The following is a 14,614-nucleotide window of genomic DNA, read 5'->3' on the forward strand; positions in this document are numbered from 1 at the left end:
TTACATCATTATTAACTTCTATATCTACAATTTTCCTCCAAACCAGTCTGTTACTTGTCAAGACTCCAACATTATCAGATCTTATATTTCTCTCGTCTAAGGCACGTTGTACCGTATCAATCCACCTATATCTTGGTCTTCCTCTGGGTCGTATTCCTGCCAACCTGGCAGAGAATACTTGTTTTGCTAATCTTTCCTCTCCCATTCTATTTAAGTGACCATACCACCTGAGATTAGCTCTGCTAATGCATTCCTGGATGCTGACAATTTCAAGTTCTTTCCTAATATCCTCATTTTTAATATGATATTGCCATTGATGCAATCTGTTCACGCCTCTAATCTTTCTCAGGACTCTCATATCTGCGGTCTCTAGTCTTTGGTCAAGTGTTTTACTTCTGATCCAGCTCTCAGATCCATAAGTTAAAACTAGTTTGAACACTCTCTTGTATACAGCTAATTTAGTGTTCCGACTAATTTCTCTCTTATTCCATATGAATTTATTCAATTGACTTCCCACCATACCAGCTTTGCTGATTCTGTTGTCTATTTCTATATTTAATTTACCATCTTCAGTAAAAATTGTGCCAAAGTAGCTGAAATGTTTTACGTGTTCCACAGGTTCTCCATTCACAACACAGTTGACATTTTCAATGATTCTGCCTATTTTCATTGTCTTTGTCTTTTTATTGCTAACCTTCATACCATATCTATTACAAGCTATTCAATTTAGTCAGAGAATCTTGCAGACTTGTAGCGGATTTATTTAGAAGTATAACATCATCCGCATAAAGCAAAGAGCTGACATTAACATCTCCAATTTTGATATCAGGTTTAATACCACTTTCCTTCATAATGTGATCCATATAGATAATGAATAACAGAGGGGAAAAAACCATCCTTGTCTCACACCAGATTTAACATTAAACCATCTTCCTGTACGTCCTTCAATTCTAACTGCTGACTTACAACTCAAATAAAAACTGAGTACTGCTTGATATAATGCCCCATTGACATCATATAACTGCAGCGTATTGAATAGCTTCTCTCTTGGCACCTTGTCATATGCCTTTTCCAAATCGACAAAACTTAAATACAGATCTTTGTTGTATTCCCATGCTTTCTCGACTATTTGTCGTAAAGTGAAGATCTGATCCTGACAGCCTCTATTTGGCCTGAATCCAGCTTGTTCTTCACCAAGCTTTTCTTCCACAATTCTTCTCAACCGTTTCTCAAGTATACTTGCATAGATCTTGCCAGGAACACTCAGTAGGGAAATACCTCTGTAATTCTCACATTCAGTTTTATTTCCCTTTTTATATATGGGTACTATGAGAGCTCTACTCCAATCATCGGGAATTCGTCCCTCTGTCCAGGCTTTCTGAACTATGCAGTGCAGCCACTGTAAGACTTTTATACCACCATACTTCTGCATTTCTGGTCGAATTTCATCTACTCCTGCTGCCTTTCCACATTTTAAGCCTTTGATGGCTTTTTCTACTTCAAGTATGGATATGTTTTCCTGACTGCATGTCTGGTCAGTGTTTTTTATCACTGTGCTGTCATCACTGCTTGTTTCACTTAGCAGTTTTTCAAAGTAATTACTCCATACTTCAAGGATATCTTTTTCTACTGTTTTCATGTCACCTTTATCATCTCTAACTCCTTTTACAGCACTCTTTCCTCCATTCCTAAGCTTCTTCAACAACCTCTAGAATATTTTGCCACCTTTTGATATTTGTTTTCTATATTCTTGCCAAAGTCCTCCCATGACTTTTGTTTAGCTAGTTTTACACACTGTTTAGCTTTCTTACATTTGTCTCTGTATTCTGTAAGAGTAAAAGCTGACTTATTTGGCAGGAACTTTTGATATGCTTTCTTCTTTTCCTTCACTGCCTCTTTAACTTCCTGTGTCCACCAGGGAGTTCTGATTTTTTTATCCTTGCACACAACCTCACCACATGCCTCTCTGGTAGAATCAATCAATGTTTTCTTCAGAGTTTGCCACTGAATCTCCAAGGTTTGATTCCTGTTCTCAAACTCTTCCGTTTTCTTTTCAATAATCTTTCTGTATTTTAGTCTACAGTTCACATCTGAGAGCTGCTCAACTTTTATTCACTTTAAAACTTTCTTACATGTTATTCTTTTCAATATGAAATTCAATTTTATCCTGCTCAAGACTAAATAGTGATCACTTCCAATTTCAAATCCTCTGTACACTCTGGTGTCCTGCACCAGGGAGAAAACATCACTATCAACAATAACATAGTCAATGAGACTTTTCTTATTCCTAGCCTCTTCTCTCCATGTGAATTTGTGCACATTTTTATGTTGGAACATGGTGTTAGTAATGACCAGTCGATGTCCTGAGCAGAAATCCAACAGATATTTGCCATTATTGTTAGCTTTGCTCTTTTCTCCAAATTTTCCCAAAATATTTTTGTATGTCCCACAATCATTTCCTACTCTGCTATTTAGATCCCCAACAAGGACCAACTTTTCCTTTTTCATTGTGTCAGTTGCTTTTTCTAGAGCATCAAAAAATTCCTCCACTTCTACCTTAGTAGAACCTTCTGTGGGACCATAGGCACAAATAAGTCTTATTGTCCAGATCCCCATTCTCATATTTGCCCACATTACTCTACTTGAGACTGACTGCCATTCAAGAAGATTAGCCTCGTATTTTGTGTTGAATACTAATCGAGAGAAAAAAATCTTAACCCAGATCATTCCAAAACCGAAAATTTGGTACAGATATGTAGATGACATCTTTATCATTTGGGATCACACGAAAGAAGAATTAATGAATTACCTCAACCAAATCTATAGTTTCCACAATACCATCACATTAGAAATGGAAAAAGATAAAAAACTGCAATTCCTTGACATTTTAATAAAGAAACAATCCAATAATAGTATCAACCTATCTGTATACAGAAAACCTACAAATACTGGACGTTACCTCCATTTCAACTCAGCTCATCACATAGCTCAGAAACTTAGCATTATCTATAGTGTCAAGAAAAGAGCTATACAGTATACGACAGACAAGGATGGCCTACTAACGGAATTAACCACAATATCCAGAGAACTTTCTTTAAATGGTTACCCAAAAGGACTCTATAACAAGATTCTCTTTACTGATATACCACATCGACAACGTGATGATGTCCAATACATCAGTAAAATTACGATTCCTTTTGTCAGCAACCTTTCCAAAAAAATAGCTAACCTTTTAAAACCACATAAGATCCGAGTGGCATTCAAACCAATCAACACTATTCGGAAATTTTTAAGATCACCGAAAGATCGTCACTCATTCTACAAGTACTCTGGAGTATATAATATACTTTGCTCATGTGGTATTAGTTACATAGGTCAGACCTCTAGAAGCTTTGAAATGAGAAAGAAAGAACACATAGGATATGTCAGAAATAACAGACAAGACATTTCAGGCCTTTTATGCCACTTTGCCTCTACTAACCATCACATTGAGTGGGATAAGAGCCTTATGCCATACATAGAAGATAACTACCATTCAAGAACCTTTAAAGAAGCAGCTACAGTCGCCCGTAAAACTGAAAACCTAAACAAGAATCAAGGTCTAATTTTACCAGAAATTTGGAAAACTTTTATCAGATCATTAAACATCAAAGAAATGAACTTTCGTAACAATTACATCATGAGCCATAACGAATAAATCACGTTAACGAGACATGCACATTGTCACGCACAATACCAATCTTTTGTATGAATTAGAACCATCAGTTATAACCTAGTCTGTAACCTTCATTTTAGCTTACTAGTTTGTATTCCCTGTAGAAAAAGATTGGTGAAACATGTAGGAGGATAAAATAAAGCTACTTGACGAAGATTATATAAAAAAAGTGTAATAAACTTACATAGGTTATTTCAGGTTATAGGTTGTGTTGTGTATATATATATATATATAAGGTTCGTACCATGAGTATCATTTAAGTGATTGTGAATTCTTCCCAGTGTGAAAAAACAATATGAATCTGTTTTGAAAACAGTACTAGTTTTCCTCAAAACTTTAAAACTCATATATTTCATTCACTTATGTTTTTCTCTCAAATAAAATAAGAGAATTTGTAATACAAAAGAAACAATGTTTAATTAAATACCTGTACAAACATAATTATTACATTAACTCACTCACTCACTTGAACATTGATACAGTCATTTCCAAGTAATTCTTTCACTCTGTCCCAAATTTAACATACTCATTACAAAATAAGAAACACATACTAATTCTGTAACTTGAGTACAAATAATTCTGAGGAATGTTTACCTCACTCCACAGATTTGCACATGAAGATGAAATGCATTAGAGTAAACTTTCTTTCCTACAGTTCTCTAAACACAATCCTCATTACTTGCATTCAGTTTCTATCCTTAATTGAAATAATAGCCTCCTTCTTGTCTTCAGTGTTCTGTCCTTCATATTTACGAATTTAGGGCCACAAAACATACATGTTGAAATGATTATTTTACTTATTATTAATAAAATAACAATTGACGTTTCAACCCCTGTATTGAGGTCATCATCAGAAAAATACATGTGTATATGAAAAAAAGCTACATGCTCTTGCACTCCACAAAGGTAAACTGAATCTATGTTGTTAATTGATCTTTACTTAGCCTGACCTCTAGTGGTAAAAAAATAAATAAATAAATAAAATAAAACTTACTAAAGTACTCCCATACTAAGATTTTCTTCTGGACTTGTACAGTTGAGGTTGCTATTCAATGTTAAAACACTTCAAGTCTTCTTGTATTAAGATTTTTTTTTGGCTTGTTCTGGTTGCTATAATGGTTGCAAATGGGTCCTTCACATTTTTGGAATGGTGTGACCATCATTTTTGTTCAGGTTAGGATTGTGTTTGAGCATTTCACATGCTTCTTTAAATTTCCTCTCTAACCAGGTTTTTGGTGTGCCGAAACTTGATTCGAGAGGAAATATAAGGTTCAAGTGCCCAAAGTTAGCTTATCTCATACAGAGATAGCAAGATTTTTCCCTTCCCCATAAACTTCAGTTTATTTTTTTTTATCCCACATACAGTGCAAATCAGTCACAGATCACATGCAGGTTACAGACAAAAATATTGTTAGCAAGTTGCAAATGGTTGATAGTAGTATTTTGTGTTGATGAAGGATTAAGTAGTTTAGATGGTTTGTATGTATGGGAGTGCCCTCTCATGATGAGTTCTTGGAGGTGTCACATAATATTAATAAAAATAATAAATAAAAGTAATATTCTCTCCTATTTCTTCATTTCTAGGTAGTTGCCCAGATTTAACAGAAATGGTTAGTGCTTACAATATTATGTTGAGAAACAGATGCTTAAGGCTCTTATTATCACTTGTTTTCACCAACTGTGGAAATACAAATCACATGTAAGCTGCTTTCCTTAGATATTATTACCATAATTGTTATTTTAGTATATCTTGATTTTTATTATTCTCTGTGCATTTAATATTCTTAATATGTATTTGAGGTGTGCATTTAAAATAAGATTCCCAGGTTTTTTTTTGTTTTTTTTAATGATGTTTCATAGCTGATCAAAGCTTTCCAAAAAGGTGTTTCAAGTTTTCCAGGTATTCATTTGCAAAATAACTTAGTGGTTATTTCATTGTTCTGATATTGGAATGAAATTATATTTGAAAAAGTAGTAATGGAATAAAAGAACTCTTTGGTGTATTCTCTTGTAATAATGTGCAATGAAAGTTTTGGGGAATGATATTTTTTATTTTTATAATAATTATATAAAACATAAATGACTTTTCTTTTAATTGAACATCTCAATATGCCTAGAATTGAATTTTTATTTCATAAATAGCAAAGTTATTTATTTTAATGAAGCCAGACTAGAATTATTTCAACCAACATTAATAATAACAAATTTGAATGGAAATTCTTATTATCATTATTATTGTATGAGCAACTCTATGGAGTCTGAAGATTCATTGCTTGAGGCCAACACTATCATTCCTCTCCTTGAACCCATTAACAGACAAAGCACTTACAGCTGACTCTGGCAATCCATTCCAGTCATTCATCACCCTCCAAGTGAAAAAAATTCACACAATTACTAACCATACTTCTAGGGATGACCTCTTGTTCTGTCCCTTTTAACCAAATGCTGAAAGTCTTCCCCTGCATTAATCCTATAAAACTCTTTAAGTATCTTAAATGTTTCTATCATATCCCTTTTTTCACCTGTTACCCTTCTGCAACCCATAAAACCACAGTCTATCCTCATAAGGATCATTCCATACACATCACTCACTATCTTGGTCACTCACATCTTGATCTTCTCTGCAATATCCTCATTGCTAAGAAATCCAGGTGACCAGACCTGAGCAAGGTAATTTAAATATGGATATATCGAGGTCTTATAAAGAGGAGAAACAACTTCCTTATCTCTACTTGTTAGTGTGTTCTTCAATAACCAAGTAATCCTATGAGCTACCTGGGAAACCTTAACAATATGCCATCTAAACTTCAACTTTCTCTCTCTCTACTACAATTCCCAAATTCCTAGCTTCATCTATTTTCTGGAGTACAGGTCTGTAGAATATCTGCTATTTAGCGATATCAGATTATCTTACATTATTTTTTAGATTTTGATTAGATAAATAAATAAAAAGGAATGGATGATTTTTGATTTTATTATTTATCATGTATGTAAACATTTCCTAAATGTATAGCAAACACAAACAAAAAAAAAGTATTATTTCTTATAATTAGAAATATTTACATAAGATATCTTTGTATACTTATGGCCTGTCGAAAACTGTATGATTGTGATATATTTATTTTCAAAAAGGACTCATCTTTAATTTAGTTTTTTATTTCTGTAACATGAACTTGAGAAGAAAAAATATTGAAATTTCCAGTGATGCCCTCATGCCATGGAAGAACTGCAATCTTGTTTACAACTGACTTTCATCTCATTTCCATGTTGCTTACCATGTCAGGCAATAATGTGCTTGTGCAAAGATTGTACTTTCGAAGAGGAAGTTGAATTAGTGAGTAAGAGGGAATAATAGAACAGCTGTTGTGTTGACGAGAACAAAGACGACATTCAAAAAGTTGGAAATTTAGGGAAGAAGTAGAGTGTAAAGGAATTCTTAAGCCAAAAAAGGTGAAAAAGAGCATTATGGGAGAAACAGACAGTTATCCCAAAATTAACAAATGAATTTGTTTTATACAAAGCAAAGTTGTGGCATAGATAAAAGTGATATATAGTTTCTCCCAAAGCAACAAACAGTTCCTTTTGATATGGTATGCAGTAAATGTATTCTAGTTAAATGTTGTAAACCCAAAACAGAGATGAATTCTTTTTGTGTTTAAGGATTAGGAAGAAGTTTCCAGAAGGAAAAAGGGAACTCCAAAATTATCTTCATATTTCAAGGAAATGGGAAAGGAACTGATATTGCAGAGAAGATACGAAAGAAGAAATGCAATATTTTTTTAAGAATGGTTGTGCAAAAAATTATATTCTTGGTTTAGAAGAAAAGCAGATACGAGCTAAGTAATTTATATTTTAATGGCAATTATTGAGAATAGACGAAACTGTGCTTTATTAGTTGGAAGTTTGTGTATTCTCATCAAATCCTGTTATCTTGAAGAGAACACATTTTTTATGATGTTTATGCTCTTTAAGTCTGATATTATGTTTGTGGGCCCTTTTCTGTTTAAGAGATAAATTTATTTATAATGGAAATTTGTATATAGTAATTTCGAAACATAAACATTTTACACACACACTGTTAAGACAATACCATAAATCTATAATAATTACATTATCTGTAATAATTACATTATCTGTAAACAAAGATATTCTTTTTGAATTTTGTCTCTCACTCAATCTCTTAACTTATTATAATAATATCCCAGATCTGAAACCATGATATTATCCACTCAGTCAGATCAACTGTTGTTAAACTGTGAATGAAACTATGTTGTGTATTTTGTCTTTTTCATTCACATTTGACATTGTTTATTATATATTAATCATGACTTGTATAAAAGTATTTATTAATCCTTATTTAAGAATTATTATTTAAGTGTTTATTCTGAATTTTATCAGCTATTAATTAAACAATAATATATGTATAAATTATTATAACTTATATATATATGGTAACGTGAATTTTATTATAGTTATCTGTATGCGAAATGAAAGAGTTGATTAAGTAGCTCTAATATTCTATTTATTGTGTTTTTATTAACTCAATGTAGTGGTATAGCCTTATGTAACATTAACGAAAATGTTTACGTTTATTTGTTGTCATGGAAGCGCATGAAGTAAACGAGCGCAAGTGGAACAGAGCGTGAGCTTCAAGAAGGATAATAGAAAAAAAATAATAAGTAAAAGAGGAGTTGGAACGGAAATTTTGAAGCGAAAGGAAGCAAGGGTATAAACTAGTGAAGTGGGAGTAAATGAAAGGTTCTCAAGGGCAGAAGTCAAAAGGGATAATATTTATAAGCGAGCAAGAACGAAGCGAATCTTATAGTTAGCTGAAAGTGAAGTCATCAGTAATAATAACAAGAAATTAATGCCGTAATCGGATAATATATAGGGCTGGACGTTCAGTGAAGAATTCTGAATAAACCCAGTTAGTCTAGAATTGTGACTTATTTCTAATTTGCTCTAAGGAGAACTGCACAGTGTTTAATTAGTTAATGAGTGGTAACAAGGATAATTGAAGTACCCTACAGTTGATATCTAGGATTGTGAAGCGTGATTAATAGTGTTTTAGTTATAACTGTGGAGAAGTCTTATGGATGTGTTTTAAGAATAATAAACACATTTTGAAAGTATACTCACAATGCGATTGATGTACTAGGAACTGTTTCTGGTAAGGACTGTCATATTGAATTATTTCAATGCATGAGGAATTGAGTGTTAGTTACGCTACGTTTAACCTAACTTTAACTGTGGCAATTCTTCGAGATTGGGAATTGAAAATAAAAAATTGCTTGAGAGATATTTACAGCAATTAGTGCCTGTGTTGTTCTTAAGCGTATGACATGGTTGAGAATTGCGTAAAAACTGATTAGATAGGAAGTTCCATTATATTTAATTAAGTGTAGGAACTTTGTGACTCAGAAACTGAGAATGTCTATGTGAAGGTTTGGAAGATTGAACTAATATGATTGACTTGACCTAATGTTTAACTTGATTTTATTGTTTAAAATTTGAAGTAGAATTTATGTATGTGTTATACAGCTTATATTAAATGTTTTATTTCGTTAATCTAATTATTGTGTTTGCCGGAATTCCTTTTTATTGCACCGTTCATAAAAATTCGAATCTTGCGGGAATCCCAAGTGGAAAATAAATACTTCGGCCAGTATGAATGAAGAGACTGCCAACTAACTATGAATTGATCCTGCTATTTTATATAGACTAATCTAAGGATAGAGTGGTGCAGTATAATAGAAATTTCTCTACCCTTGGATTGGTGATCAATTTACAATCAGTTGTCCTTTTTTTTTTATGAAAGTGACTTATAACAAGATGGCGGATTTGAATATGAAGGAAAGAACGTCACGACAAATGGCACAGTCGACAGGATGTGATTTAATCGATAAGAAGTAATTTAACAACTATAAGTTAAGAGATTGAATTTACCTTTGTAATAATAATCGTGGAATTACTCCTTGAAATTTTTAGAAAGTAAATTAAATAAATCACAATGAACTGGTTATAATCTGGAATCAGGCAAAGATAAAAGTTGTTTTTTAAAATAGAAAGATTGTATTATTTAAATTAGTAATTTATTAATCACTATGGCTGTTACATCAAGTTCTGAAATGAATGATAGTGAATTCTTTCGTACGGTGAACCCACAGCAGGTCTTTCCCCAATTTTCAGGTGAAGAATCGGATGATGTACTATTTTTTTTTACCTATGCTGAAAAACTTAGAGAAATAGCAAACTGGACTGATTTTCAACTACTAGTTCTAATCAGAAGTAAATTAATAGGCAAGGCTAGAACATATTTTAATTCATCCCCTATTCTTAAAGAAACATTAGAATATAAGAAATTTAAGGATGAACTGATCTCTAAATTTTCCCATACTAAGTGCTACCTTCGAACCCTTATAGAGTTCCACAAATGCATACAAGATGACAAGGAAGATATGAATAGTTATTTTAACAGATTGGTGAACATTGCTAAATCTATGAAGGTGTCCCCTACAGAAAAACCTCACTTAGACTGGATTGTGTTTCAACAATTTCGACTGGGATTGCATAAAAATTTAAGAGAGGTCATTTACAAAAAAAAGGCTGTCAGTTTAGAAGCATGTTATAGTCTGGCCAAAGAAAGAGAGAAAATATTGGAGGAAATGCAACAAATATATTCCATGAGACAATCACTTATGCAGGACTGTAATGATCAACCTACACCTTTACCAATTCTTGAATACTTTTCAAACTGTAAAAAAAGGAAGGAGATTAAGAATGAGGAAGTCAATGTGGATAACTCTATCACCTTGACTAACAAACTAGATTCACTAGACTACAATTCCCATAGAATGCAAAATGTGACAATGGCCAAAGAAAATGGTAAGTTACCTTTAACTCTTGTGCAAGGTCTGATTGGAAGGATTCCATGCGATATTCTTTTAGATACTGGAGCCCATATATCAGTTATTTCTAACTCCATGATGAATAAGCTTGTTGATGATTTTTCTGATAACATCACCCTAATTCAGAAACCAGTAAAAATCACGGGAATTGCTAAGATTGAACCGATTGCTACAAGAAAAATAAATGCTGAAATTTCCATACCTTGTTTTCCAGTGGAGTTCTCACATGAACTCATTATCCTTCCAGAAGTTGCTGACATGAATGACCAGATCATACTAGGACTTGATTTCCTAGAGAAAAATAAATTCATGTGCGACTTTGCCTCTGAAACCATTTCCTTGTGTGGCATGAGTTATCAATCAATGTACAATGAAGACAATAAAAGGGAATTATGTAACAAGATGGAGATTGAAACCTTAAACCTTGAAGACGGATTAAGTGATAAGAAAAGAAAATTGTTGCACGAAGCTATTAATTTAGCAGAATCAAAAACCGATAGAGCAGAAATAAGGAAATTCATTCTATCAATTTTCCAAAAATATCCTCAAACATTCACTGAAGATATTAGCTCATTGACCTGTACAAACAAAGTAGAGCATTCCATTGAAATCACTTCAGACATGCCTATCTACACTAAACAGTACAAAACCCCCCTTAAATATCTAGATAGACTTCAGATCCTTCTGAATGCTTATGAAAAAGCTGGGATCATAGAAAAGTCTAATTCCAGATGGAATAGCCCTTTTTTGTTGGTAGAAAAACCTGATGGAAGTCTCAGATTTATATTAGATCTGCGTGAGATTAATAAGGTCACTAAACCCATTGGTTTTCCTCTATGTAACATAGAAGAGCTCCTGACTAGTCTAGAGGGAGCAAAATACTTTTCGAAATTGGACCTGAACTCTGGCTATTTCCAAATACCTCTTAGAAAGGAGGACAGACAGTTTTTTGCCTTTACCACTCGATGGCAAAAATACCAACTCTGTCGACTTCCTCAGGGAGCCAGAAATTCAGCTATGAGTTTTCAGTGTCTGATGAACACTGCTCTCAGACATGTTAGGAAAGGGAGTCATATGTTTCCAAGATGACCTATTAATTTACACCCCAGACTTAACATCACATGAAGAAATTTTAGATAATGTATTAAATAGACTAAATTTGTCACATCTATCATTGAAGTGCTCAAAATGTAAATTCTTCATGAAGAAAGTTGAATACTTAGGACATGTTGTCAGTGAGGCCGGAATAATCCCCACTCAAGAAAACATCTCTGCCATTCTAAGAGCGAAAATACCCACCTCTGTGAGACAAGTACGAAGGTACTTAGGAATGGTAAACTTCTATAGAAAATTTATTCCAAATTGTTCTCAAATAATGGAGCCCATAATTAAATTAACTAAAAAGGGGGAAAAGTTCATTTGGGGAAAGGAACAGGAATCTGCTCATAAATCTTTAAATTTAGCATTAACTAGATCTCCTGTCCTCACTCATCCCACTTTTGGAGAACCCTTCTATCTTGCAGCAGAATGACACCATTGCAGCTGTAATAGAACAAAAGAAGAAAGGAGAAATTAGACCCATTGCATTCTTAAGTAGGAAACTATCTGCATCAGAAAAAAATTACTCAGTTATTGAAAAAGAAGCACTAGCTATTGTGCATGCCTTAAGGAAATTCAGATACATGTTACTGGGACAAGAAATTTTTTTAAGATCGGACCATAAACCCCTAACCTTTTTATCCACAATGAAGGATAAAAACAGTTCCATCAATGTGATACATACTTGTAATCTCTTATCCCAAAATGCATAACTTTACATTTTTCCACATTAACCTGGACTCATTATCTTTTGCCCATACTGACAACTTATTTAAGTCATCCTGCAAGCTCTCTACATCACCTTGATTACTGTTGGCCTACTCGGTTTTGCATCATCAGCAACTGAATGTTTCTCTTCATATTATTTCTTATATCATATGTATACAAAATAAACAGTAGTGCTCCTAGCACAGAACTAGTCACCTGCTTTTTCTTGGATTCTACTCATTCATATGCCACTTTTTGCTATCTGTTAATCAGCCATCCTCATATCTATATAACCAGTGTCATGTCCCCATTTTTTCTAATTTGCATAACAGAATTCCACATGGTATTCTGTAAAATGTCTTTGAAAAACCAGCAGAATCATCGTGTAGCCATTCCTTTTATCCAACTCAGCTATCACTATTATAAAAAGTTAATAAATTACTAAGGCTTGTTCTGACCCTCCAAAAGCCATGTGATCCCTTATAGAATATCATTCTTTTCCAGACTTTCCTGAATTCTTTTTTTACCAATTTTTCCAGTTCATTTTCCCTCCACGTCTGACATACTGATTGCTGTAATTTGTGACTGCAGTCTTAGAACCTCCCTTAGCAAAGGAACTATTTTGCCGTCTTTCCACTCCCTTGAAATTCTGCCTCTTCTCACATATGCAAGCATATCACAAATGCGGAAGGGAGAAGAACAAGCTGGGCTTACACCAAATGCAGATTGAATCCTGTCTTCCCTTTTTGTGTTAGGTTGAATGACCTCTCACAGCCAAGTAACTTGCTTTCTAGAAACCTGATACTGCCTGTGATAGGGCAGTTGATTCTATCTGCATTTTCTTTTGGACATAATAATAATAATAATAATAATAATAAAATTGCATCTTATCTTTTGTCTGGTTTGCATGTTTTCTCAGGATGAGAACCAGAGTTTCTGGGAGGGTAAAACCTTGCTAGTTCTGTATGAGACCAGCTATCTCACCTTCAATTGAAAAGTTGGGATAAATGTTCTTCTCATCCTAGACAGGATTTAAACCCTCCTTTCAAACCAAAGGGTTTTGTCTACACTGACTGAGCTATGGAGACTATTAGACTGTTATAAAAATTTCTGTATTTCTTTGTTTTCTTTATTTAATAAAGAAAACAAAGTTTTCTTTATTAAATAAAGAAAACAAAGAAATAAAGAAAACAAAAAAACTTTGTTTTCTTTATTCATGAATAGTTAACTGCCTTAACTATCAACTGCCACCATTTATTTATTTCGATTGGATCCCATATCCTCGCGTTCTATAATCTAACAAATTTATTTACTTTACGGCTGTGCCAGTTAGACTCTGTGTATTGAGTGCGAGATTATAAGCTAAAACCTGATTATAACCCGAAAAGACAAAATATATAAACAAGAAGAAGGAATTATAATGAGTTCACACTTATCATCTTATCTAGCCAATTTTTATCTTGAACACCTAGAAGAAAAAATTTTCTCTCTTGATCCAAAACCAGCAATTTGGCTGCAGTACATTGATGATGTCTTTGAAGTTTGGATTCACACGGAATCTGAACTCCACTCATTTCTACAAAAAGTTAACACCCTACATCCTCATCTTCACACTACAAAAGGAATCATTAAAAGGCATTTCCTTTCTAGATGTATACATCAATGTAGTCAAGATGGATCCATTTCCACTGCTGTCTACCGAAAACCAACTTTTACAGGTCATTATATCCACAAAACATTAGCCCACCATCCATCTCAGAAGTATGTTATCATAAAATCCCTAGTATCAAGAGCACACAAGATTTGTTCTTTTGAAGAATCTCTAAAACAAGAAATGGCAAACTATCAAATAGCCTTACTAAATGGCTATAATCCAAGAATAACTCTAAAAATAATTACTCTCCTAATTATTTTGTCCATGTTTTTTTTTTTCCCCTGCAGATCATCTTTCTCCTAGTCATTCTCAGCTTTATCTTCTATGGGACTACAATGTGGCCAGTTGGGATCACCTGCAGAATTTGTTTCTTTCCTGTGAAGTCATTATTGCTTTCACTCTTCTAATTCCAAACTTACTTCTTTCTAAAAACTGATATTATTCTTGTTAGAACGAATGCCTTTATTCTCTACTTCACACTCAGTATCTCTCTGATTCTTATCAGAGCCTTTGTTTTCCAACAGATTTGCC

The 14,614-nt window shown here is 33.4% G+C and overlaps 1 protein-coding gene across 3 annotated transcripts in view; it reads left to right on the plus strand.

Annotated features, from left to right (window-relative positions):
* bchs (WD repeat and FYVE domain containing 3 bchs) overlaps positions 1–14,614 on the plus strand; it is a 1,305,514-nt gene that overhangs the window by 561,016 nt on the left and 729,884 nt on the right. For all 3 annotated transcript variants that reach the window (XM_090399415.1, XM_090399420.1, XM_090399430.1), the window contains exon 31: positions 5,300–5,414. In XM_090399415.1, coding sequence (XP_090255541.1) covers positions 5,300–5,414 — 115 coding nt within the window. The remainder of the gene's footprint in view (positions 1–5,299; positions 5,415–14,614) is intronic.

Source organism: Typopeltis vanoorti, chromosome 1 (genome assembly GCF_054136105.1).
Source record: "Typopeltis vanoorti isolate ZY-2024b chromosome 1, IOZ_Tvanoo_1.0, whole genome shotgun sequence".
NCBI classification, from domain to species: Eukaryota; Metazoa; Arthropoda; class Arachnida; order Uropygi; family Thelyphonidae; genus Typopeltis; species Typopeltis vanoorti.